This window comes from Amphiprion ocellaris, chromosome 12, assembly GCF_022539595.1.
Source record: "Amphiprion ocellaris isolate individual 3 ecotype Okinawa chromosome 12, ASM2253959v1, whole genome shotgun sequence".
Lineage (NCBI taxonomy): Eukaryota > Metazoa > Chordata > Actinopteri > Pomacentridae > Amphiprion > Amphiprion ocellaris.
In genome coordinates this window covers 13,572,253-13,598,689 of record NC_072777.1, presented here as the reverse complement: position 1 = coordinate 13,598,689, position 26,437 = coordinate 13,572,253, and the positions used below count along the sequence as shown (strand labels likewise).

The 26,437-nt window shown below is 40.8% G+C and overlaps 2 protein-coding genes and 1 non-coding gene across 3 annotated transcripts in view; 2 read left to right on the top strand and 1 right to left on the bottom strand.

Moving 5' to 3' along the window:
• Nucleotides 1-12,152, top strand: part of afdna (afadin, adherens junction formation factor a) — a 114,030-nt gene extending 101,878 nt beyond the window's left edge. Inside the window, exons 36-38 of the mRNA XM_055016179.1 lie at nt 2,132-2,681; nt 7,717-7,801; nt 10,275-12,152. Coding sequence (XP_054872154.1) covers nt 2,132-2,681; nt 7,717-7,801; nt 10,275-10,431 — 792 coding nt within the window. The 3' untranslated portion in view covers nt 10,432-12,152. The remainder of the gene's footprint in view (nt 1-2,131; nt 2,682-7,716; nt 7,802-10,274) is intronic.
• A 1,149-nt stretch (nt 12,153-13,301) lies between these two features.
• trnal-cag (transfer RNA leucine (anticodon CAG)) lies at nt 13,302-13,384 on the top strand. The gene has a single exon. It is a non-coding gene; the product is annotated as a tRNA-Leu (tRNA).
• A 176-nt stretch (nt 13,385-13,560) lies between these two features.
• On the bottom strand, nt 13,561-24,345 carry tdrd15 (tudor domain containing 15). The gene is made up of 5 exons (XM_023265549.2): nt 24,265-24,345; nt 22,355-22,424; nt 16,224-21,959; nt 15,871-16,004; nt 13,561-14,355 (listed from the first exon to the last, which is right to left on the bottom strand). The coding sequence occupies exons 2-5, from the start codon at nt 22,384-22,386 to the stop codon at nt 14,342-14,344; spliced, it is 5,916 nt and encodes a 1,971-aa protein (XP_023121317.2). The 5' UTR covers nt 22,387-22,424; nt 24,265-24,345; the 3' UTR covers nt 13,561-14,341.
• Between the last annotated feature and the right edge of the window lie 2,092 nt (nt 24,346-26,437).

The window sequence follows — 26,437 nt, the reverse complement described above, 5'->3', positions numbered from 1 at the left end:
TGCACACACACATGCAAAGAACCAAAGAAATGTATACCAACCCGCCCGCCTCATACCCGCCCTCAGCCATCCATACTGTACATATTCAGAAACCCAGCCACTCACTCATCCAGATCCCACACACCCACTAATCCCTCCCAGTTTCTTCAGATTCCCACTGGGCTGACTGAACCGTCCACAGCAGCACATATTGTCTGTTCGAGGACACACACACTCTCGACTACACTCAGCCTCCGACAGACCTTCAACACATGAAACGGACCAAAAATGCGAAGATAATCTGACATCAGAAGCATCGACATTGAGCACATGTGACCTGGAGCAGCCCGTCGAGCTCCAAAACCTGAAATCTAAACACATCCCACCAGCGTAGTTTCAACACAGACCTCTCCCTCAAGCGTAGAGACAAGAGCTGAGCCACTGAAGGCAGGGTGGGCTGGAAATTTAAAGACCTACCCACAAACCATATCATATAAACTCAGATTCAACAGGGAACTGAGCACATATGGACACATAGTTTGAGCACACATGCAAACACCCAGTGATGAGGGAAGGGGAGATGGTGGTAGACAGGGTGGTCTATGAAGCAGGGTCCTGTTAAAGTCAGTAGTAGTGGCCACTCAGGTTTTAAGAAAGACTGCAGCAGGTAGAACAGTTTCTTTTTCCAGTGTTGGATTGATGGTCATCAGTCAGAAGAGACTTCTTGGTTTTACAGATTGACAGTATTAATATATTTACAAAAATGCAACATATTAAATTTGTTAGTGACAGATAAGAACAGATAAGAAGTCCCTGACCACCAGGCAGGTCAAACTACTTCAATTATGTCCAGCTTAGGGGCAAATTTTTTCACAAATTTATTGTGCTGAAATTGATTCTTAAATAGTTTCAGGAAGTGAAAGCAGATGCGTGTACTGTGCCTCCCTTGTATACAAAAGAGCATTTAAAACATGAAGATAAAAAGATAAAGTAACTTGTTCCCTTGTTATATGTGTAGTTGACAGTAGTAGTGCTGAAAAGTAGCTGATTAGTTAATCCACCAAACATTGCTTAACAATTATAACAGCAATCAGGTTTATTCAGGCTTCTCAAATGTGCGGATTTGCCCTTTTTGATCTTCAGCATTTGAATGCCTTTGCTTTTTGGTCCACTGTTCAGACAAAACAAGCAATTCAAAGATATCATGTTTGGCTCTCCCTGTGATGGACTGGTGACCTGTCCAGGGTGTCAGCTGGGATAGACTCAAGGCCCCCCACGACCCTAATGAGGATTAAGCAGTATATAGATAATGGATGGATGGATGGATGGATGTTTGGCTCTTGGAAACAATTTTCTGACATTTGACTAAAGTATTGACTCATTCAGACAAATTAAATAAATTTGAATGTATAAAAAAATAGCCCCACATGAAAATAATAATCATCCATCATACACTACATGCGCTAATGCATGATCGCGCCTAAACTCAAGATAATCAGCAGGATTGTTATACGCGTCCAGAGTTTACAGATACAAAGATAATTTCCACTTCATAAACAACATGTAAAGTAAAAATAAAAGGAACATCTTCTGGTATTTATGAAGAGTCTAAAGCTAAGAATTTCTGATTTCTACATTTTGCTAAATTCCAATTGATGCACTTACTTATGCAGCATGGTGTGTCATTATCTACTTCAAGCCATTAAGAAGAGTAAGAACAACATGTTAAATTACAAAACTTTGCTTAAAATAGATGTTCATATAGGGCTTGATCGCTCATAGTCAGACGCTGGATGAAATAATTTGTAGATATATGATCCTTTAAAAACAGGTGTTTTGATAGTTGCATTAATGGGTCTTTCTGCTTTGAATAATTGCCAAAGATTTAGTGATGCCATTTTCTGGATGAGGCCCCTGATCCAGGACATTTGTAGATGTGGATGTCTTTGTGTTGTACAGGCAGCTGCAGTAAGGCTCAGGTTTAGTTTGTGTGAGATTTTGTTGAGTGTTGAGTCGGTAGGGGATTGTGTTCTTATTTGTAGTAGAAGCAGAGTAGTGCAGCTTGTTGTTAGTTGCCCGTGCATCAGTTAGTGTCCAGTGTTGGTGAGAGCCAGTGAGAGTGGGGCGTACTAACAGGTTGTCCCTCCCCTAGAGGAGACAGGAGGAGGAGTACTACACTCGCCTGGAGGCCGAGCGGCGCCGGCAGCACGAGGAGGCCGAGAGAAAGCTGCTGACGCCTGACGAGCCGGCCGGTCTGTATCGGCCCCCACTGCCCCGGGATTACCAACCCCCCGTCCCCCACAACCCTACTAACACCCCCCCGCCCCCCCCTCAGAGAAACACCTCCTACCTCAAAACCCAGGTCGTCTCCCCCGACACGCTCTACACCGCCAAGTTTGTCTCCTACGCGGGCGATGAGGAAGACGAGGAGGAAGGGACGGAAGCCACCAAAGCAGGAAGTGGCGGCGGCCAATCAGGTCAGGTGAAGCTGTCGGCGACCCGGAAGTCGTACGGCGACCTCCCGGCCTCCGCCTCACCCAATCACAGCAAGCCTCAGCCGCCGCCCACTGCGCGCAAGCCCCGCCCTCTTTCTGATGGCATCTTCCTGTCTGGCTCATTCCAGCCGCCAGTCAACAACTCCAACAGTACAGGCCCCCCCCTTCCTGCCAAACCCAGCTCCATCCCCCCCGGAGGCTTTAAAGGTAGAACCAGAGCGAGGAGAGAGGAGTCAGGCTCGTCACAGCACCCTCTAAAGCTCCCGTACCTCCCTCTCATTCACTCATCTCTTCACTTACTATCCACTCCTTCATGGTTTAGTGCTACTTTGTGTTTCTTTTTACCTTGTTTTTCAGTAGAGAGGTGTTACGTCTTTTCATCTCCACCGTCTACTTTTTCCTCTTTTACATGTTTGTCCAGATATTTTTGTCGTCAAACAGTCCCTTCATTCATCACTTTATGTTCCTTTTTTTATGTGGAAATTTCCCTCCCTCTCCTCAGGCAAATCAGACTGTATTTGTTTTGTATTTTTTTTTGTGTTGGTTTGTTTGAACACCTCTTCTTGTCTTCAGTGATTTTTTTTTTCCCCCCTCTTCATCTTCCTCCGATCACTCCCCCCTCGATCAGCACTAGAGAACAGAAAAAGCAATCGATAATCACGCCACCACTTTTTGCTGCAGATTGAGACCCATCAGAGCCAATCATAGTACTGTTGGTGTTGTCGCTCGCCGCCTCCTTTGTGTCTGGTTGGTTGCTGCTTGGGATAGGGGGGCGAGGCCAGCCGTCAGTCTGCCTGCCTGCCCCCCTCCTGCCCCGTGGCTCTGCTTAGCGGTGTTGGCTTTAAAGGGAAGGAGACACACCATTGGCTTTTCACATCCATCAATCACCCGACTGAAAACAATCAACTCATTTCATAAACATGCAAATGTGCACACGGCAGCAGTATGTGAGTGAAGGAGCTCGTCTTTGTCTGAGGTTGTTTAAAAGGCCTCCTTTGGTTTAAATCTTCTTGTCATCAAGATTTTTAGCTTCTGTATAACTCATCCTACTCACGCCACACTGACATCTACTGTTAGATATTTGCTAGAGCTTCATCCATTCAAGGTTTCAAAGGTCATGGTCAGGCCAGCGCTGCCTCTAAAACAAATTTATTTATCGTGAGTTTAAAGTAGTCGTTCTTTACATAGTTCAAATATTAAACAGGCTATTTTTCTTGGTTTATCTGTGCCAAATGTTATGCCAAGATCTGTATCTTTTCTTCAGAGGGCAGCATTGTTGGAAAACGATACTGAATACGAGAGTTCAAACTACAGTCAGTACGCAGCTGTAGAGAATTATTTAGCCCCCAAAGTTTCACCCAGATACCCTCACTTGTTTATTCCGTATCCATTTATTCTTTTATGTTATGATTCTCTTTTTGTAAATCTTAAAAAAAAAAATCACAGAGATGTCCAACCTGATAGTTCAACATTCAGGAAATCATCAGAAATATTTATTTCACACAAAATTGCTTTTTTGGATACTTTTTGAACATTTCTAGTTTCTGCATTTTCCCCCTCTGGATCTTTAAAAGTGATTCAAATGAAACAGTGACTAGAGCAGCAATGATTCATAGATTAATCAAATAGTTGTTAACTCCTAAATTAATTACCAACTGTTTTGATAATGAAAAAAAGTCAAAATTGTCTGATTCAGATTTTTTTAATTTTATTTCTGAAAGTAAGGAACCAAAAATGTTTCGTCAGTACTAAACTAAGGCATCACACTGGTATGAAAAATGACAAACTTTAAACTCTATGATGGCTTAGGGATGCTGTAACTTCCTGCAGTTTGAACATCCTCAGACAAACAGAGCTTTGACAGCAGCACACTCTGAGCTGAATGAGTACCTAAGGTCCAGGAAACGGCTGCCTGCACCTTCAACGTGATCCTCCTCCATCCCTGCTGCTAATTCAACATTCAAACACATCCGGGACCTCATGGGAACTTTGTGCTGCATTCTCACTCAAATTAAAGGAATCATCCCACTAACGTCCCTCTACCTACCCCACCCACCCACCCCACCTCCCTCAGGAATAAAATCTGCATGTCTCACCTCACCGTCACACACAGCATAAACATACAACACTGCACTCTGGCTGCCAGCAGCTCACCCCAGTAACCGGCTTGATGTCTATTGCTTTTTACTGCCTGTGCGTGGCTTCCATCAGGCTGCACCCTGCTGTCTTTATTTTTTATTCATTCTTTGCTTCCTTTTCCCACTTTGCCTGTCTCTGTCTGTTAATTCGCTCTCCCTAAGTGCATAATTTTACTCTCTGTATGTGCTTGTTGTCTATCTGTTGCGGCTCTGTCAGCTGATCTGGCTGTCCTTCATTTTGCCTGTCAGTCTGTGTCTCTGCTGTAGCTGTGATACTGCCTAACGCTGCAGCTTTACTAAACCTTACTACAACTCCCACAGGGCATTGCAGTAGGTTCAGGTGTCCAAACAACACCTGAGTCTCCAGCTTCCCTGACAATACGAGACTTCAAATGTATTCAACGAGTGTGATTTTGTTAGCTGGCAGCTCAAAAAACTCGAGTCTGACTTTGATAAAATGTGGCCTCCTCTTGAATCCAGAGATATTTTTGTAATCAGAATAAAACCACAAGAAAAACAATACTGACGCCAGTTTGCTTCAGAAGGTGCACCAACTGGAGAAAAATACAAAGGCAGAACTAAATCAATTAACCCCAGAGACGGATGTTCTAACAAAAGCTGTGTATTGGTCGAGAAAAACAAGAAACAATGAGTTTTTTTTAGCGTCCACTGGCCTCCAAGATAACTGAACCAGAGTAAAAGAAAAACATTCACAACCTTTGAGAATCCATCAAAAGTCAGTAGACGACTTTTTTGTACATCTAAAGGGTTTTCAGTCAGAGTGCCAGAAGTATAATTTTCATCTCTTTTGGCTCCACAGAGGAATGTTACTAGCTTTGAACGAGGGTTGTTTCTCTGTGGTTACTTTGTTCTCTGCCAGTTTGTGTTTGTGTGGTTTTAAGGCTGAAGTGGGACCCGGCTTGATCCTGTCCCAAACTGCATTCAGAGCTCCCCTTCCTTGGCTCTATAAAAACCATAGACGGAGCTTTAGAGCTGCCAGCTGAATGAATCCATCTGGGTTCACACCCTGTCACTGTGTCTGCATCTGAACTGTACCAACCGACCTGCTGCCATTTATCTGAAACACAAGAGCTACATGCATTTGGACTGCAGTTTTTGCTGACATCTGGTAGGATTTAATCACTGTTCTCAGTAATTGGTAAAATAAGACATACAAAGTCTAACTTACTATTTGGTTTCAGGGTTTCCTATAATGTCCCATAAAGGGAATCAGCAAGGTTTTATCCTCCCAGTTTGAACACATCGTCTTACGTTTTCACATTGTTGTTGAAGGTGTGTTAGAAAGTAAAATTAAATCTTGTAGTAGCAAGAAAATCTCACAGAGTCTAAGGAAATGGTTTGAATTTCTCATGAAAAGACCAAATGTTACTGAAACAGGAGTAAATGCCCCATTTTTTGGGGGCTATCTTTAGGTGGATTACCACACATTTGGTTCCACTTATACCTAAATACCCTCATTAGGAAAATGTTAACTGAGGTATAAATCAATTGAGAAGTAGGGTCATTTTCTAATAGACTTCATAGACAATCTGAATTCTTTTTGCAGCCAGAGGCGTCGCCCCCTGCTGGCTGTTAGAAAGAATGCAGGTTTATGTCAAATGTACTTTGCTTCATTTTTCAGACCAGGACGTTTTGTCCTGAGATTCATTATTTAGCTGTATTAAGGGTCTTTGCGTCTTTCCTAATAATATTTGAGCTGGGATTGACACCACCTTGTAATGTGTTCTCTCAGTAAATGAAAGGAAAGCAGCAAATTATTGTGGGAATTAAAATCACCTTTTCGGTATGTAATTGAAACATCTCAACACCATCCTCTTTTATAATACAACCTCAAACAGGTGAGCTAAATCGGTCCCTAGATATAAAATATTTGTTTGAAGGACATAATTGCTGTTGTTTGATCCTTTTGACTGACACACCTTTAACCAGCAGGGAAGAACTGATCGTTTTTCTTGTTTGTATGGAAGTAAAAGTCTCTCCGGCTCATGAGCTACATATATTTGTGAACCACTTGATCTGGTCTGGACCTGATTCCCAAAACCATCTAAGGCTCTAATGGATTTAGCTCTTAGATATCAAGACTATGGGACCAAAATCATCTTAACTTCACAATGGATTTTCAGGAGATGTGGCCACATGTTATAGTGTTAGGCTCCAGCTCTTCAAGGCAAAGACGTTGCTATGGTTTGGAAAGACATGGTGACACACAAACAACTGAATAACATCAACTTTGGGGTTAAAGGTCGGGGTCACCCTCTTCGTTTCCATTCCACTGATTTTGGTGGAGCCAGGAATCAGGTTATTTGCATGAATACAGGAGCATTTTACTTTACAGTCTGTTTACAATACAATACAATAACTTTATTATTGTATTGTATTGTATTGTAAACAGACTGTTTACAGTTATTATTATTATATTATTATTATTATTATTATTATTATTATTATTACTATTTATTTTTTGTTTGGAAGACAGCATGAGGCTAGATAGTTCATAATTGTTGGAACAACTATCCAACCCTGGATTTTAAAGATAAAATCAAAAGGGAAATAGTAACAATGAACAAAGAGGGTGTAGGACAACTTGGGCTGGACATGTTTGATGGTGACCTCGGCCTCAGATCCCACCAACACTTCCACAGACCATTTTGCTGCTTTGGAATGGCCCTTTAACAGTTTTTTTCAGTGCTGTCTTTCTCGGCTCGCTGCTCTAGTTTAAAGAGATCTGATTGTTTCTGCCTAATGCTTCTTCACAGCTCCTTCTCTTCCTTCCTTCTGCTTAGGCTGGTCTGTGGGAAATGAAGTGATGTCGACTGGAGAAGCTGCTGGGTTGCGGTCACAAGGCTCTCTGGTCAATAATCCATCCAGCTTGAAACCGTTATTTAACCTAAAGTGGAGTCACTGTGTGTTCTTTAGAACCGACTGTTCCAGTTGATTGAAAGTCCAGTCCCAGAGACCCCGCAGCCGTCACCCAGCAGCTTCTATCTCAGATGTTTTCAGACATTTCAAGCTGTACGTGAATGATGCTGACTCATGCTTTGCTGCTCTGTCTGTCTTCTGTGTGACTCCTGAACATCAAACAGGATTTAACTCGTACACTGGAAACTCAGCAGGAGTTGTAGGATCAGGAGAAGTCTACAAGGACCCGCGAGACAAATGGACGAAGAGGTGAGCATTTTTGTCTAACATGAAGGACTGTTTCAGCTAAAAAATAACCATTCTATGCGTATCTTCATCTCATTAGCAATCAGAATGTGTGTAGTAGTGACCAAGGGGGTTGAGATGTGGTATCAAGGTGAGACTTAAATACAACCGTGTATGTTCATGTCAACCCTCTACTCTAGGCTCACGATTTCCCTGTCCAGCTATTAGGGCAGACCCTGACCAAAGATTTTTGTAGTCGATAATAATCACTAGTTCACACCATTGGTGGACTAGTTGCTGCACATTTATATTATTTAGTTTGTCAAAGCCTGTATTTTGAAAATGATTGAATTCCAGAGCTGACAGAATGTTATAAGAAGGCTAACATTGTGAGAACTGCTGCTAATGATGACCTGTAATATGTTAATATTTGAAGAAGCACAAAGGAAGCTGCAGCAACACCAGAGAAGGTGGCAGGCTTTAGTTAGTAAGTTTAAAAGTGCACCCACGGTCAACAAAGCACAGAAGCACAGCTGTCCATCACTGGTATTTGTTCCTAATCAGAGAAGACACCTGGCTGCTCCATCTGTGGATTGTCCAAAAATCCTGAAAGCTTTACCACCTCTCTCTGTCTGTCAAGCATATTGTTGGTTTTTATTTATTTATTTTTGCCCTGTAACTAACCGACCAATTAAAACTCAGCTGGTTAGGACTCCTCATCGATTAATGTTTGGTTGACCATCAGGGGGCATCTTTGCTAACGAGCTACATGTCAACTGTTTTTCCACATTTTTCAGATTGGTTCTGATCTCACCCTGTTAGCAGTAGCATTAACTTGACAATCAAGCCTTCAAAACTAAACTTAACTGACTGAAATAACTGCAACAGAGCTAATTTTATTGCTTATCAATCACATGGTTAAGGAAAGAAACTGTGCTCATGTAGAATCTATGAACAGCTGTTGGCAGGTTCCTCCGCTACTAATTTATTTAAAGCAGTGACACAGTGTACCTAATAAAGAACATCACAAAAAGAATACTTGGACAACCACCAAAATTATAAGTCAAGTCAACTTTATCTATATGGCACATTTAAAAAACAAACAAAGGTTGACCAAAGTGCTTTACAGATCAAAAAGTAGAAAACAACACATAATCTTTGAGGAAATATACAGAGAAAGATTAACAATGCCATATATCAAGGTGTCAACGCTCAGCTACAATTGAAAGCCAGAGAGTACATGTGTCTTCAGTAGGCACATGAAGGTATCAAGAGACCGAGCGGTTCTAATTTCAGTGGGTAAACGGTTTCATAGACTGGGTGCAGCCACAGAAAAAGCTCAGTCACCTGTTTCTGAGTCTGGATCTGGGAACTTTAAGGACCATCTGATTAGCCGACCTCAGCGATGAAACTGGAGCATGGACAGTTAAAAGCTCAGATAAATAGGAAGGTGCCAATTAGGGCTGGACCCGAATATTCGGTCATTACGGTGGTATCCGAATATTTATTTTGAGATCCGAATATTCGGACCCCCCCACCCCTCGGCCGTTTCGATCCGATCCAAATATTCGGATATTCGTCATTAATATCCGGAACCCAGGAATTGCTATTCGGGCCAGCCCTAGTGCCAACCCATTTAACACCTTAAAAACAAGCAATAAAATCTTAAAAACAATTCTAAAACAGACAGGAAGCCAGTGGAGTGAGGCTACAACTGGAGTGATGTGCTCCTGTTTCTCTGTCCCTGTTAGAATCCGGGCAGCAGCATTTTGTACCATCTGGTCCAGAGAGTTACAGTAGTCCAACCTAGATGTGATGAAGGCATGTATGACTCTCTGAAAGTTGTTGTGGGAAAGATAGGGCTTTACTTTGGCCAACAGCCTCAATTGAAAATATCTGGTTTGACAGCAAAACCAATTTGTCAAATTTAAAAGCATCATCAAAAATCGTACCCAGATTTTTTGAGGATGGTCGATTATTGACATCCAGAAGGCACTGATGTAGTCGCTTTATTGATCTGGATGGCTAAAAACAACAGTCTCTCTTTTGGTTTCATTGAGAGGAAGAAAATGAATGTCCAACCATGATTTTAGATCCTCTCGGCAGTTAATGACTGCAATGAACCTGCAGTTTTGGGACTAATTGGTAAGTAAATCTGGACATCATCTGCAAAACAGTGAAAGGAAATGTTGTGCTTCTTAAAAATGGACCCCAGGGGTAACATGTACAGAGAACCCTGGGGGATAAGTAGCTAATATAGCTGAAACCATGTTTAGGGCAAATTTAATGCAAGGTCCCAACAGCTAATATGAAGGGGGCGGGGCTTATGACCTATACTGCAACCAGCCACCAAGGGGCACTTGAGATATTTTGGCTTCACTTTTGGGGAGTTGTCATGTCTTCCATGTTTTTGTACAGTCTATTAGATTATTTCCAGATGTAAATAGTAAAAATGATACCTGAAAATGTAATAATATTGCTGGTGTGTGTGTTGCAGTCAGGAGCAGGAGAACTCGATCCCCAGCGGTGCTCCGGAGAGTCTGACCTTCAAGGAGCGCCAGCGTCTCTTCTCTCAGGGGAAGGAGGTTTCCAACAAGGTCAAAGCTTCTCGCAAACTCATGGAGCTGGAGAACGAGCTCAACACCAAGCAGTAGACCCGAGCCTTTAAGCTCCCAGCACCACCTTAACACCAACATCACCACGGTAATGTTAAGGTGCTCCTGGGAAAATCCGGGTCGAGAGAGCCGGCGCTTGCTTCCTTACACTGACCGTGTCATTTCGCCCCCCTTTCTTTATTTTAATCATCAAATAACTGGACTGTTCACTTTTTTTGACGTAGCAATATTGTTGCAACAGGAGATACATTTATGGCTTAAAAAAATTTCTTCCCCTTGTTAAAGTCTGTCAAAGATATATAATGATAAAGCACTGTAAAAAAGTTTTAATTATATGTAGTGAGAATTTGAGAATCACACGACGAAGGGGGATATATTTTTGTTTGTAAAATGGTTCTTGGGGTGAGGGATGGAGAATGGTTTATTCTCATTTTAATCTTTTTTAAATAGCTTACCGAAATATGAGCAATTTTATGGTGTTATTTTATGCTTTTTTTTCTGCATCATGTTGTTTTCACACTTTTAATTCCTTCTTGCCAGCAGAAAATGCCCAATGTTGAGCTCCAGACCAACCTTTTATTTTTCTGTTTTTTTTTTTTTTTTTTTTTTATTATTTACTTCTCAGTGAGTGGAAACACTGTTATTCATTCCGTAGCAAGGAAGCATGGGATTTTTTTTTTCTATAATGTTTTAGATAAACTGAAAGATTCTCCAGAGAAGGATCTTTAAGTGCACAACATTACTGTAAATATTTGGGTCCACAACTGTCTCACTCTTTTACTACTGTAGAAACCTTCCAGGAAACTAAAAAAAAAAAAACACCTGCAAAACTAATGTGATTTAACAACATTTTGGTGAGAGGAAATCCAACAACCCCACTGCTTCTTGCTGTCAGTGGAGTTACATTAAATGTCTCTCTCCCCCAACTTGAGGTAATATTAATTTTCTTTTCTTTTAGATGAAATAGTCATTTTTTGCAGAGTTGTGTGAGGTTAATTTGACTGAGTGTAGCCGAAATTCAAGCCAGAAAAAGGAACTCTTTCACTCACAATGTGATTAATGTTGGTTTTCACTCTAATGATAATAAAAAAAGAAATTACAACTACTCATTAAGTGCTTCTTTGCTTTACAGATATTTATTTCAATCCTTGTGGAAAAAACATACTTGCACAAAAAGTTGTTTTTACTATTAATATGTATCTGCAAACTGTTTGGAGAAGTGAATTACATTTGGGACCTCTCGTACTGTGGTAATAATCTGTGTTTTTCTGCATTAGAGACAGAAAAAATGTTCCGTTTTTACACCAGCTGTAGTCGGAGGGATTCAGATATTTTGACAGAATTGTGAGTGTACAAATATATATACACACAATTTCCATAATCTCACTCACCACCACTGCTGATCTACTGATGTAAAAGAAAAAGAACAAAAACAGGAACGCACTCCAGACCCCCCAGTGTGTCCCCGAGTTTTAGAAGAAATCTGAAAATAGTGCCGTTTCAAATGTATCTCTCTTCTGCAGTTTGTTTGAGTGACTCCATCCTGTGTGTGGACTTTTTTTCTCTCCAGGAGCCTCCAGTAAACTACATGGCGAGATAAGACACTGTTATAATAACTGACCTGTAAAAACACTACAAGATGTGTCTCCTCCTTCCCCCACAACAACTCCTTTTTAGGTTTCAAAGTGAACTGAATCATTTAAATGGTTTCATGTTTAGCCTTTTGTAAATCATTAATAAATACAGATTTTTCAACAGTGCAGCTTCGAAGTGTGGTCTTTTGTTACTGCATTAAAATTGTTTTGATTGTTCTTATTTTCTCGGCCATTTTACTCTTAATAGTGTATCATTGAATAATACTGTACTTTTTTTTAACCTTTATTTGAACCCTGAATACATTCTAAACAACGTAAATGAGGCTTCCATACCTTGAGGAATATAACAAAACTGAGTGAGAAACATTATCAAACTAGGCGACAGCAGCGAAATGAGATTTCTTTACATCTTTTTTTGTAACTTACACTTGAGTAAATTTTAACACTTTATGTGGATATTGGCTACTTCAAAAGGTGAGTTTACATGCAAAACAGTCAAAACTGGTACTTTCATTAAAAAGTTATAGTACCAAATTGAAACGCATTGTATTGACAAATATATATAGAGAGAGAATTTTAACATATCGATGGAATTCCTTTTTATTCACTAATAAATACATAAATATTCCAATGCATCGATATTTAATATATAAATAAATGCAATAAATAATAGAAAAGCAAATTAGAAAGCAAATTAGATTAATAGTGTTTTTAAAAAATGACCTTTTTCGAAGGACTATTATTTGCTTCACGAGTTCACATTGGACAATAAACTAGTGGGGAAGGTGTTGGAAAACAGAACTTCTCTGAGCGTCATTACGTTGCTTCGTTATCAGTAGTATTTCAGTCAGTTGTTAGTACAGTTGTTAGGCAGTTGTTAGTACATCCAATGTCCAACAACAACAAGAAAAAAGCTCAACTGTTCATAGTTTGTTCGGCAAACTTATGTCCAAAATTGACACAAATGTAAAACACAGCACGTACACCTACAGTGTACCTCCGTGGCAACCATGTGCTTCCTGTTTCATGCTCGTTTGTAATTATAAGACAGTACGTCACGACCACGAAGTGACGTTTCCGAACTTCTTGAACGGATGTAGAATTTCAGTTTGTGTAACATGAAGGCAGCTGCTTTAAGACAAACATGGCGGCTGTATTGTTATCAGTCACAGCGGCCTCTCGGTATTTTTATTTTAGCTGTTGGTATGAAATGAAGACTGTACTGTACCTATATATCCAATAAACGCAACAGTCACATGTGGTCCGACACATGCATCAGATCATAACTGCATCCAGATTGGAGCTTCTTCAACTGTCAGGATGGCCGAGCGGTCTAAGGCGCTGCGTTCAGGTCGCAGTCTCCCCTGGAGGCGTGGGTTCGAATCCCACTTCTGACATAAACATTTTCAAGACACAAATAGATTCTATGTGTATTTTGGCGACTTCGGTGAACACGTTCCTTGTCCACAGAAAATATGGGTTATCTAGTCACAACTTTACAGACTAACAGCTGACATCTCACTGTAAAGTTAGGGTTAAAATGGAATCCTACTTTAATATTAAATATGTCCAAAACTAAATGTTCAATGTAAACAATTACCATTTAATATTGAGTGACAGGATGAGGATGCTGCAATATTTACTAATAAAAAAAAATAAAAAATGCTGGCTCAACAGTGCCATCCAGTGGTGTCACGTAAGACTGCAGCTCATCTTCACCAGTAGTGTTTTCTCATTTTTTGTTTTCACACTCCTGATTATTTCATGGCCTACCACTAACTGAGAACAAAGGATCTGAGAGTAAAATAAGTACAAATAAGGATTTAATTTTGCACCACAAAAGGCTTCAACTCAAAAACTGTGTAAGAACTAATTCTAAAAAAGGTGTCAGAAACACTTTTTGTCAAATATTCCAACAATTCAAAATGAACAATTTACACATACAAGTTTCCTTTAAAAAAAAAAATCTAATTAAACAAAATTTCTTCTTGACTGCCTCATATTTAGTTCACATAGTCAAAAACAAATCATCAATCAACACATTAGTTTTTGCCAAAGAACACTGACATGAACATTTTCAAAAAAGATACAGAAAATAACTCATTCATCAAAATATATTATTCATGTAAATACAACCTCAAAACAGAACAACCTCATGAGGAAAACATCTCATTTAAGGCCTAAAAGAGACTAATACTAAACTGTTCATTAATTGCTGATTTAACACATCAACAAAAAGTACTAAAAATATGCAACGATAACCAATTAGTAAATTAAAGTTGTATTAAGCAGCATCTCCCTTGCGTTAATCTGCCTAATGATGAATCACTGTGTCCAAGTTTAACCAGGCAGCTTCACATCAGGGAACCTAGAAATACAAAATCAGTCACTGTTACATCATGGCTACACATGCAACATGCCACAGGTCAGGAGAACACGGGACCTCAATCATGCTATCAACACAAACACCTCTATTACACATGATTTTGTCACCATTAGTAGATGTGCACTTGTGATTTCTCCATGGTCTTTACACTGTAGCAGAGAGCAAGCATCAACTTCTGTGTCAACAAATATTGGGCTCTGTGTGACTTCCTCCCCAAAATATAATTCAAATTAAAGGGTCAGTGTTTGGACAGCTCAACAGATTCAGTGCACATCACAGATGGTGGTCTACATGTTTACATAACGGGGCAGAACTAGGGAGCGATACAAGCACTGCAGAACTGAATTGATGAATAGACATATACGTGCACTTAAACAACAAAAATGTTTGTTTCATTTATATTTATCTGCATTTTCCATCTGTCTACTAAATTCACTGATTACTGCAAGTTCAAGGTGATGGTGACGTCATTGCGCAAAAATAAAACTTGTAATATCTCAGAAACCGTAGCAGCACAAACGAAAATTTTAACAGCACAAATCAGCACAAACGAAGCACTAACCACTCAGCCCGTTTGCTTGGATTTTTTACGTGGGTGGGGGGTCAGCTTCACTGAGCACGTGTCCACAGGACTGTTTATCTCGCATGGAAATGCACCGTATCTGAATATCACCCGCTTGGTGGCCGTTTCACTTGCGGGTCACATAACAGACCTTCACACCTTCAGTCCGGTAGATGTGTCAGGCCAACATGACAGCTCGGTCACAAACTTTCTCTTTTATTACGAAAACAGTTCAGCAAAAAGTGTTTCTGAAAGCAATTCAGATGAGAAATAAGCTGCTGAATCTGTCCTCGTTTCGGTTCAATGATGGTTGGTTTAGATGTTTAACGAAAGTTTCGCAATGCGTTGGACCTCCGCTCCCCACGCTGCATTTGCATAAATGAAATTATGTATGCAAATGAGCTGTGGGGCGGCGCATCGGAACGCAGCTCCAAACGCGCTGCAACGCAATCAGCATGCAATGTGGTGCGATTCACATAGACAATGAATAGGATGCGAGAAATTGACGGATCCCGTGGAGACGTACTTTCAGTGCTTCCTGTGTATCTTCTTTGCGACTGGCAACCAGACCTGAGGTTCATTACCGTCTCCTACCAGGCTGGAGTGTGCATCTATGTTACCGGTGTGCCAGAAATTAGGGAACTGAGAAATGTGCTATTAAATGTGTTATTTTTTAACAGGTTATTTTTTCCTGTAACTAATTAATCAAAATTAACACGTTAAAGTCCCAGCCCTAACAAAATCTAAATTAATGTAAATGAAAAATATCTTGAAATCACTATGCATAATGATTACTTTCACATGTACTGGAGTATTTTGACAGTGTGGTACTGCTGCTTTTATTTGAGTAAAGGATGGACTTACACCGTCAGCATGTACTTACACCTCTTGCCTAAAAAAAAAAAAAAAAAAAAACACGTTCAAACTGTTCTTACACTGACTAGATCCAGACATTGTTTTGAGGGACATCTTCCTCTCAGTTTCATCCGAGCCTTTCTCTTCCTGCCCACACTCTTCCTCACAGTCGGACCGTCGGGGAAGAGCTTCACAGGGGCTCTGCTCTTGGAACCTGAATGCATTAGACATTCAGTATTTTAAGTTTTGTACATTTACCTTGAAAATCCACACACACCATGTTCTTGTCTTTAAAAAAAAGTGTTTCTTCTGATACGTCAAACTACACAATATGACAGTTTTTTCATTAATGTGAAACAAACATTTAAGTGGATTTTATCATGTTTTCATTTCATATGATGAATTAAAGATGTACAGACTAACCAGAGCATACCTGAGTCCTAGCATGACGTCCATATAACTGGCGTGTCCAGCATCCACCAGCTCCTTGGCAACATGGATGCCGTCTGCAAGAATGTCCACCTTCCAGTGTGTGGTTGACACAAACTCTCTGAAGAAGATCTGGAGGTTCTTCTGGTACAAACACTGCTGGAAGAAGACCGTCGCCTCATCACTCCACTGTCCATCCACTGCAACAGGCTTTATCCCTCTCAAGCTGCAGGGGTAAGTCACCTTTGGGAGGTTTGTTATTTCCTCTGGTAGCTTCTTGAGCTTGGAGCAGTCATCATACAGCATGTATTCATAATGGCCATAATCCACGAGGTTCAGGACCACTGTGGGGTCGACGTGTACAATTTCAGCTCTGCACCACTTATTCCTGGAGTCTGATTTCAACAGGCAACAAGTACCAGCGAGAAGGTGCGCTTCGGGAACTGAAGACATTTGGCCGGGCAGCTCATCCAACATGATGGACAATCTGTTCATGGTGAGAAGCAAGTCTTCAAGAACAACGCAGAACTTAAAGGGAGTTGTAACTGAAGCAGCAAAGCCAGAATAAGCTTTGTCTAAATCAACTGGCGCAAAGACAAGTTGTTGAGGAGGGCTCGTATCTGAGGTACATCCTTCTCCTGTGCCGTGATTTTGGGTTTCAGCGGGAGAAGGGATCTTCTCTTCATTTTTCTGCTGTGAAGCTTTGATTTGTTGGATGAGGAACAGTCCATTCATGACGATTTCAACCATCCAGAGGTTATCAGCTCCACAATAACTCACAAAAACTACCTTTACTTCTTTGCCTATTATTGTTTTGAGGGTTTCACACAGTCTGTGATCATGTTCTCCTGTACTGAAACCCAAGCTGTTCATCTTGCACAGCACTGCAAGATTGGGGATCTGTTCCAGTTCACTACACTGTTGCTGGATGGAGCCACTTGGAAATTCTTTTCTTATTCCATGGTCCACCAGGAAGACTTGGTATATTTGCTCATGTATCTGCTGAACAACACCTCTTTGCCACCTGTTCTCTTCCTGTGTCTGGACTAAGCACTTGAGGCCTTCTTTGACATCCTCTCCTGCCACAGTCTTGCACTTGTATATGCTGTCAGTGATATGATTTTCCAGTAAAGCAAGCAAGTCACTGGACTTCGTAAGTCTGACATAAAAACTGCCATCAGTCTGGACCGATAAAAGTGTTCCACTCTCTGTGTCTTTGGCTCGAATAGGTGGAAGTAGGAATCCATCTGCATCGTTTCCAGTTGGTTTGACAGAGGAAGTTTTTGTTTTCCCATGAGCCTTTGGATACCTCTTGGTTTTGGAGGAAGTTCCTCTATGACGCCGGCGGGTTTTTGCCTTCAGTTTAGGTAACGGCCTGACAGGTGTCGGTGCCACCATCGAGTTTTCACATCCAGCAGAGGACATCGTTCCTTCAGACTGACTTACTTCATTCTCGCACACTTCTTGTGTCTTTTCAAAGGATCTGACTTTCTCTTTGGTTTCACATGAAATTGTAGACTTTTCTTCCTTTTCAGTTAAACGGCTACATTCAACAGCTGCTTCAAGTGCTGAACAAAGGCCAACTGTATCTTCAACCTCAATCTTGACTTCCCAATGAGTTCCATTTTGACGAACAAAGTCAACCATGAGCGGCTTCTCCATCACAGCATCAGTGAAAGAAGCATCATTTTCATACATGCTCTTGTCCAGCAGTGAGCATGGTATGCTGAATCTTGGCTGAGACAGATACTCCTCTGGTATGGTGTAGATCTTTTCCTTCCCAATGACTGCTGAGTTTCCATAGTCCACAAACTCAACTTTGACACATGACCTGCCTTCATAACTCTTCACAACTGAACGATACACAGCGGCATCCTCCTCATACTCAGCCAAAACAATGTCACCGATTTTCAAAGATGTGGTCAGCTTCAAGGAATCCCTGAACATACTTGTGTTGAGATCTTCCCCCAGTTTCAAGATGGCAGGTTCATCCTCTGACAGCTGAAGGAAAAAGCAGTTAACAGAGTCGATGTGGGAGGTGAAGCACTTTGCCGAGAAGCCCGCATTCACATTCTTGTCAGACAAACGCGAGAGCCGGGTAATTTGTGTTACCTTGCTTTGTGGTGACTGCTCTGGCTTTGCATCCTGGTTCTCTCTTTGCCATTTCCCTTGAGAGTTTTTTGGAGGTTGTGCAGGGGCACAGCTCTTTGACTTGTCCTCATTTCCCTGTTTCAATTTTGTGTTCTTGTTCCGAGTTCTGTCACGAGTTCTGTTTTCTTTCTTTTTATCGCCTCTGTAGATATTAGATGTGGCACAAGTAGAAGACTGCCTTTTTGGTAGACTTCTGCACCTGATGGAAATGTTTCTTCTGTGATGTTCTGCCTTTGTGCTGCTTATGTTAAAGCTACTAGTCTTTGGTATATGTGAATGACCAAGAATGAGCTCTTTTAGCTTCTCATTGATATTGACATCTCCATTGAACAGCTGAACAACAAATGCACCATCTTCACTCTTTCCAAGTATCATGGCTCTCACTAGTTTGTTGAGGACTGTTTCGTTCAGCCATTCCTTGACATCTGCATAGAGCTCGGCCGTGGACACTGAATCGAGGCTACATCTCATAGCTTGCATGGGAGTGTACAACAAATAATCAGAGTCCCTGGGAATGAACATGACATCGGTTTTCTCTGATATGCTTGTATTTCCATAATCCACAAAAAACACACTGAGATGCAGTGGCGACTGAACAGGACGTGTCAAGCCTCTGTACCATTTGCCATCAAAGTATTTTGCCAGGCACAGTTTCCTCACGACAGCTTTCGTACTGGCTTTCATCATTTTATCACTCTCCTCTGAGATTTTCCTTTCAAGCTCTTCAATGATTTCATTGTTTCTCTCAAGATGGCAGTAGACCTCCCCCTGACTGCTAACATGGGTGACGTAGACTCGTTCCTCATTTCCAGGTTTCACACCATATGAGGAGTAAACAAAAGATTCAGGAAACACTGTCAACTGTTGCTTTCTTGACATAGTCACTCCTCTCACCAGACCCTGTTCAAGGAGTGCTTTTGTGACACTCTGTTGGGTTTGGGTGTTGTAGAGGTCCACAACATGGCACAGCCCTTTGTCTTTCACATTTAAGTGAGAGACAACTTTACATTTTAGACCACTGCCGCTGTTGAGGATAAACTCTCTCAGCAAGTTAGAAACCCCTGGACCCCAGTCCCCATAATTCTGTGTGTCAGCAGGTTCAATGAGGTTGTAAAGGCTACATCTGAAAGCTTGTCCTTCCAAAGAAACATATTCGGGCATTATTGCCTGAAGATTGTTCGCACTGACTTGGACAGTACAGCCATTGTCAACCAACATTATTTTTGCTTGACCTCTCTGTTTTTCTATGACAAAGGCTCTGTACCACCTTCCATCTTGAGGTGACTTGGCAACACAACAGGAGTCTCCTGACTGGAGAGGGGTTGTACAAGTGGAGTAATAATGCTGAATTCCATCCATCAGTTCCTCGAAAGCTGGAACCATATCAAGAGGCTGGCACCAGAAATCTGATGGAGAGCTAATATAAGAGCAGCGCACAGCGAACTCAAACCCAGGTTTGATAATTAAAGCTTTGAAGCTAGCAGGAGCTTGAGCTTTCTCAGCTTTTTTGTTGCATGACTTCTCTTCCTCCTCACAATCCTTCCACTGCTCTATATTTCCACTGATGTCCACTGTTGCACACCATCGTGTGAGCCTTGTGTTGTTGTGTGCCACAGAATCGATGGGAATGTATTCAGCTTGTTTGGATGAGATCAGGAGCTCAGCGATACTCTGACTGTTGCTGCCTCCCATCTCAAACAGGTCAACAGCACATCTGTTTTTTCTCATCTGAACAACATGGACCAGCAAGGCTTTGTTTGACACAGTTTGCCTGAAAAAGTCTGACGCAGTGCTGGACCAGAAATCGTCAAAAGGAAAAACATTAACAAGGGAGCAACAAATGGCAAATGGTGATTTGCTGGCAAATGTCTCCGGTATACTCTTGATGAGCATGTGCGGGACTTTTTCAATGTTCCCAAAATCAATGAAGAGAACTTCAGCTCCATGTTCAAGAGTGTCTATCACCACACCCCTGTAGAAGTGCATGTCTTTCTCATAAAGTGCACAACACAGTGTCCCAAGGTCAGGATTCATCAGCACATCTTCGTCCAGCTTCACATTACTGAAGTGTTCTGTCAATTTTGTCATCATTTCTTCAAACAAATCATTTCGTTTTTGTGTTCTGATCCAGAAGTGGTTTGGGCTCTGGACATACTCAACATACCCAACAAAGACCGAGTCCACCTGGACTTCTTCTTCTTCCAGTGTTTTACCCAATGCTTCCCCCATGACCGTCTCATAGTACAAACACCCACCCTGAGATGACAGTTCTTCTGTGTCCAAAACTGACTCAACTTTCAATGTAGGAAGCTTCTGAATGGGTTCTGGTTCCTTCACATGATCATCTGCAGCACCAATTATAGTGACAGAGTACAGATACTGCTTTTCATCAAAGCCACTGATCTCCACATCTAACACTCCTCCAAGCAATCCTGCCTTCAGGAAACTCAACTGCTGGGTTTTGAGCACATTATCCTGATCAATCTGGGAGGAGAGCGAGCATGCAAATGCCATGATTGGTGTTGAATGAAGTTCAGGTGGCAGCTTGTGGACATTCTCAACTTTGACAGATTCAAAGAATCCGTAGTCGATGAAAAAAACACTAACCTGAGAGTTGACTGGGAGAAACTGCACAAAGCCTCTGTACCATTTCCCATCTTTGCCTTTAACAGAGCACAGCAAACCCAGGTTCTCTGGAGTCTTCTGGTTGCATTCCTTGGTTCTGTACTCACAAATTGCGGTCATCTTCTTTGACATTTCCCAAAGATCTGTTTCCATGCTAGCTACTTGACAATAAAACAGCCCAAGGTTGACAGCAGCAGTTATTCGCACTTTAACATGCATCCCACAACTCAATCTAGGCCCACAGAATGACAACATGTCTTCATACCTCTGCAGACCTGAAGATTTGAAGTAAATTTCTTGTCTTCTTGGCTTTTCAATGAGTAAGTCAGGAACTGGCGCTATGTTTTGTTTGAGCGGCATCTCTGTAACCATCTCAACCAAGAAAAGGAAGGTATTTGTGTCCACATGCCTCCCAAAGCCATGTCGAACAAGGTCACTGTTGATGTCAGGGGCTTCCAGTAAGAGGACTTCATGAGGAAGGAGGGCTGGAATGTAACCTGCGACATTTCTGCCAATCAGGCTTGAGAGATAGTCCTCCACTACAGAGTGTGAACAACTCTGAAGCAGAAGCACATTTGCAAGAAAGCCACAAACTATTTTTGGAGGCAAGATGAACAAATCACTTGAACAGGAAGATATGTGGGCAATGTTGGCACTCAAGACACTACCGTGATCTATGAGGAAAACATCAAACAAGTCCTCCTTTTGGTTCTCAATTCTTCCTCTGAACCAGCGAGATGAAGTCGAATCTTCTACAAGGCAAAATTCTCCAACATCTACCGCAGCTTCAGTCTTTGGTGCATTCTGTATTTCCGAGTGCAAAATGTTATAGTCAAGTTCACATATGTTAAGGTGCTGTCCCTGGAAGTGTATCAAGGTTGCTTCGGGATTCCAATCCAGGTGAGTTAACTTGAGGTCCACTGGCCAAAGAGCACATGGTGCCAATGCACCTGAACCATGTGACCTGTAAATGAAAGTGGCTTACATTACCAACCTTCATCCGTCCTTACATACCTGGTGCTTGAGCGTGATATTTATTTTTACATAATTAAAGGGTCGCTTTGACTGGCACTTGTTACTTATTACTGAAAATTACTGAAATTTCTTCTGTTGTTGTACCAACAGTAGATTAATAAAAACTGTTGAAAAACATTGTATATAATAATTTGAACAGGAAGCATTTTAGAATTAAACCGGGGCATCAAATTACTTTGATATTCAAGTATTCAAGTGTATATTTACTTTATCCAACAGCTTAAGCTGATTAACTAGTCACTAACATCTGGAAAAATAGCCCAGATTCTATTTTATGCAATTCACAAGAGCATCCTTTTAGTTTTGGAACATTGCTTTACATACTTCTGATGTCTAGAGTCCAGTACTGGCTGCATGGCAGCAGAATCAGGAGAAGTCACATCCCAAACAGAACCTGAAAAAAAGAATGTTTCAGTGTTCATAACCATCATACATATATATTAAGTGTGCAAATTCTTAACTAAGCTAAGGTGTTAACTGTAGAATAAAGCTCACAATAGGATAATAATGACATGCTATCAGAACCTGCGGCCCCATACTGTGCCTGGAAATTGACCAAAATCTGCATCTTCTAAATAGTGTTGGCCGTTTATCACAACCAAAGGAACAACATCCAGTTTGTGAGACGTTGATTAGACCTAGCCTTAAACTTAGACTTATTCTGGGAAATTGAGGCTGAAAGCAACAACTACTGTACAAAGTAACATCACAACATTCCCACTTCACTACAATCAACACATTTACAGACAAGGTGGTACTTTATCCTTCAATCAAGCAGGTTTGTTAGATTGGATAGGTTTCGTTTCAAGCGATTTGTGAGGTAAAAATACTGCCTGAGGTGAAGGGGCAGGTGTATGCAGGTGTTCTGCAACAATGGGAGGTTGGATGTTACAGTCTGTGCTTCTTTTTTTTATCTCTATCTACAGGTACAGCATTAATGGACAACTCAGGGGCTATAGGCTACCTTAAAACCCTCTGATCTCCACAATTAACGTCAAAAACTGGACTTATATCTTATTTAAACCTGAACACAGAGATATAATACACGTGTTTTACATTCAGTTTGACTTAGGTGTAAATGCAGGACTATAATCTCTGGTATGTATGGTGAATAAATGTCTACATACCCACTTAGAAATAACAAAAAAAAAACGCTTCTAATATATTCACAATTCGTCTGACTTACATTTTGCTCAGTATCACAATAATTGACTGACACTTATCAATGCTACCAATGGTACACATGAATAAGGAACTGCTAAACGCGACTTGGGTTACTTAATTTTTCAATATGTTAGCAAAAATGGGCTAAAGATAACGTTTGTAGCGACTCGCCGTCTGAAGCCTGTTTTATGCTTTCCGTCATTTTAGCAGCTACGCCCCCACTCATAGCTGAAGTCTAGAAATACGGGAACTTATACGATTCCTCACACAGAGATCACCGGGACAACCGGGTTATGAACAATTCATAGTGTGAAATGAAAACTAACTTCTGAAATGCTTTTATTCGGTAAAATGCCATGGCGTAAGTGGTGTAAACAATGGCAAACTTCTACTCTAGTTTAGTACCAGAGTAGACCAGGTAGACGTGTGTTTTTGATACACTGTCCCCTACAGTTTGGGAGCAGAAGCAGCACTGAGTATAAATATACACACAAGTTCTCTCGCGCAGATTTCCGTGCGGCTCATTTCTGCGCGGCTCGTTCGTGCGGAAAGTATAACCCAGCCTTGTCAAGTACAGACCTCAAACTAGCTGTCCCATGCCATGTTTGTATGCAATTTTAAAGTCTCTACGTGCTATTAAAAAATATTCAAACTATTTATTTAACTCTGTGATTGACTTCTTTATATGGCTCCAACGTCAACACTCAAATGTGCGGCTAGCTTAAATTTTAGCATTCCAGCTAGCTTAAATGTCAGCATTTCTATGGAGTTAAAATCATCATTTTACATGTAGAAATCAGACAAATTGCGGTTTCCTTAAATTACCAGAGAGCTGGAGGCCGTCTTAACTAACCAACAGTGACTCGGTGAGTTTTATTTATGGCGGTGAGCTTCGACATTGAGAAGCAGGTAGCGGCACCGGAGCTAGCAAAGAACGGCACGATGTGTTAGCTAAATTCATAGTGGAGTCTACAGCAGGCTACAGTTTTATCTCAGATTAACCACAGAGACTAAGAGCCCTGATCAGCTGCAGACATCCTTCTGACTACACATTGATGCCTGTTTCCTACCTTGTGTACCAGGATGCAGCAGTCCTACTACACATGTCCCATCTCTGCCCTCTCTGCGCCGGGCTGCCAACTCACGCTTTGACCGTGAGACACACGCAGGACGCACGAGTGAGATTTGGTGTAGGACGGAAAATGCGGACCGGATTTTCACAAACCTGGCGTTCTCTGGAGTAAAAACACGAACTGGATTTCCCTTCACACGCTCTCACGCCACACTCCCAATATCACATGGGCAAAAAAAGAAAGAAGTTCCACTTTGCTGTTGTGGGAATATGTATAACCTTTGGGGAAATCCAGTTCGCGTTTTTATTCTAGAGAACGCCAGGTTTGTGAAACTCCGGTCCGTATTTCCGTCCTACACCAAATCTCACTCAGGTCTGGTCACGACTTGGCAGCCTTTGTGAGCTACAGATCTAATCTTTCAATGATAAATATTGTCAATCTACTGGGGAGTGATCTGAAATGCAAATATAATACTGTATCACAATTCGTTTTAAATCAGGTATATGCAGAATTTAAAGGTGGACATCTGATTAAGGCTTCTGGAACTACAATATTAAATCATATGCTGATACTTTTTCTATGTTTTATACATACTGAAGGCTGCAGTGGCTTGCACATTTCTGTGAATAGTTCAGTGAGTAGAAGATGAACTGATCTACAAATGCATGTTCAAGGTGAAAGATTCTTCTCAACACTTTAGGCAGTATTAGTGCATCACTCTGAACATTAAAATGACTGATAAGGATAAGGAAATGAGAAGACAGCAAGGCTTTTTCAGGTAGCTGTTTACACAGTTTATCATGTATGTAAAAAATGGCAATTGATATGATCCATGGATGTCACACTGAGGTCTAGAAGACCAAGAAAGACTGTTCTGCTCATAGGATTTCTAGAACAGCAATCCAAACCTCTGTTTGACTGTATAAGACTTTCAAATTTAAAGTTAAATATTAAAGAAATATGTCATCTTTAACTTCTTGGACTTTAGAGATCAGTTCACCTTTTTTTCCAAACTAGATATTTCCAGTATACACTACCAGTCAAAAATGTGGACACACCATCTCATTCAATGGTTTTTATTTAATTGTTTTGTACACTGAGGATTAATACTGAAGACATCAAAACTATAAAAGAATACATATGGAATTATATTGTAAGCAAAAAGTGTGAATCTTCAGTATAAATCTTCAATGTAGAAAATAATACAAGCAAATAAAAAGCATTGAATGAGAAGGTGTGTCCCAACTTTTGACTGGTATTGTCCATAGAACAAGAAAAAGAGATACGAATGGGCAAAAGTACAGAAAAATTGTACCAATGATGACTGGAAACAAGTTTTCTGGACCAAAGAAAGCAAATTTGAACTATTTGGTTCAAATTGCAGAGTCTATGTCCGCAGAAGAACTGGCGAACCTCTTAAACCACCATGCGTAACACACACAATAAAGCATGGAGGTGATAGTGCCATGGGATGGGAATGTTTTGCAGGTGATTTGTTTGAAGTGAAGGGTATCGTGAAGTAGGAACAGTACCACTCCATCCTCCAGCATCATGCAGTTCCATCTTGACTAAAACTTGTGGATTGAAAGTTTGCTTTGCAGCAAGATAATGACCCCAAGCCTTCTTCCAAACTCTGTCAGGGTCACTGAGACAAAAAAGAAGAGGAAGATGGATTGGCCCCCTCAATCTCCACACCTATCCCCAATTGAGCTTGTGTGGGACGAATTGGATTGATTGGTCAGAAAAGTGTGTCTCACAAATCAGCAGTCTCTCTCTGATTAACTTAAGAAAGTTTGGAATTCAATTCCTGGCACATATCTTAAAAACTTTGTGGAACGAATGCCTCATATATGCAATGTTGTTAAAGCCAGAGGAGGTTACTTTGAAGAAAGCAATGACAAACCCAAAGACCTGATAATTATATTAAAAACGTATTCTGATAAGTGACTCTTTATATAATAATCATGTTTAATTTGTATGCCAATGAAACTATGAGGTTTTCTTTTTGCACAAATTTCATCTCACTTCAAAATTTTTGGCCTGTAGTGCATGCATATATATATATATATATATATATATATATATATATATATATATATATATATATATATATATATATATATATATTTATTTATATTTTGTTTACTGTGTGGGCACATCAGTGGACAAT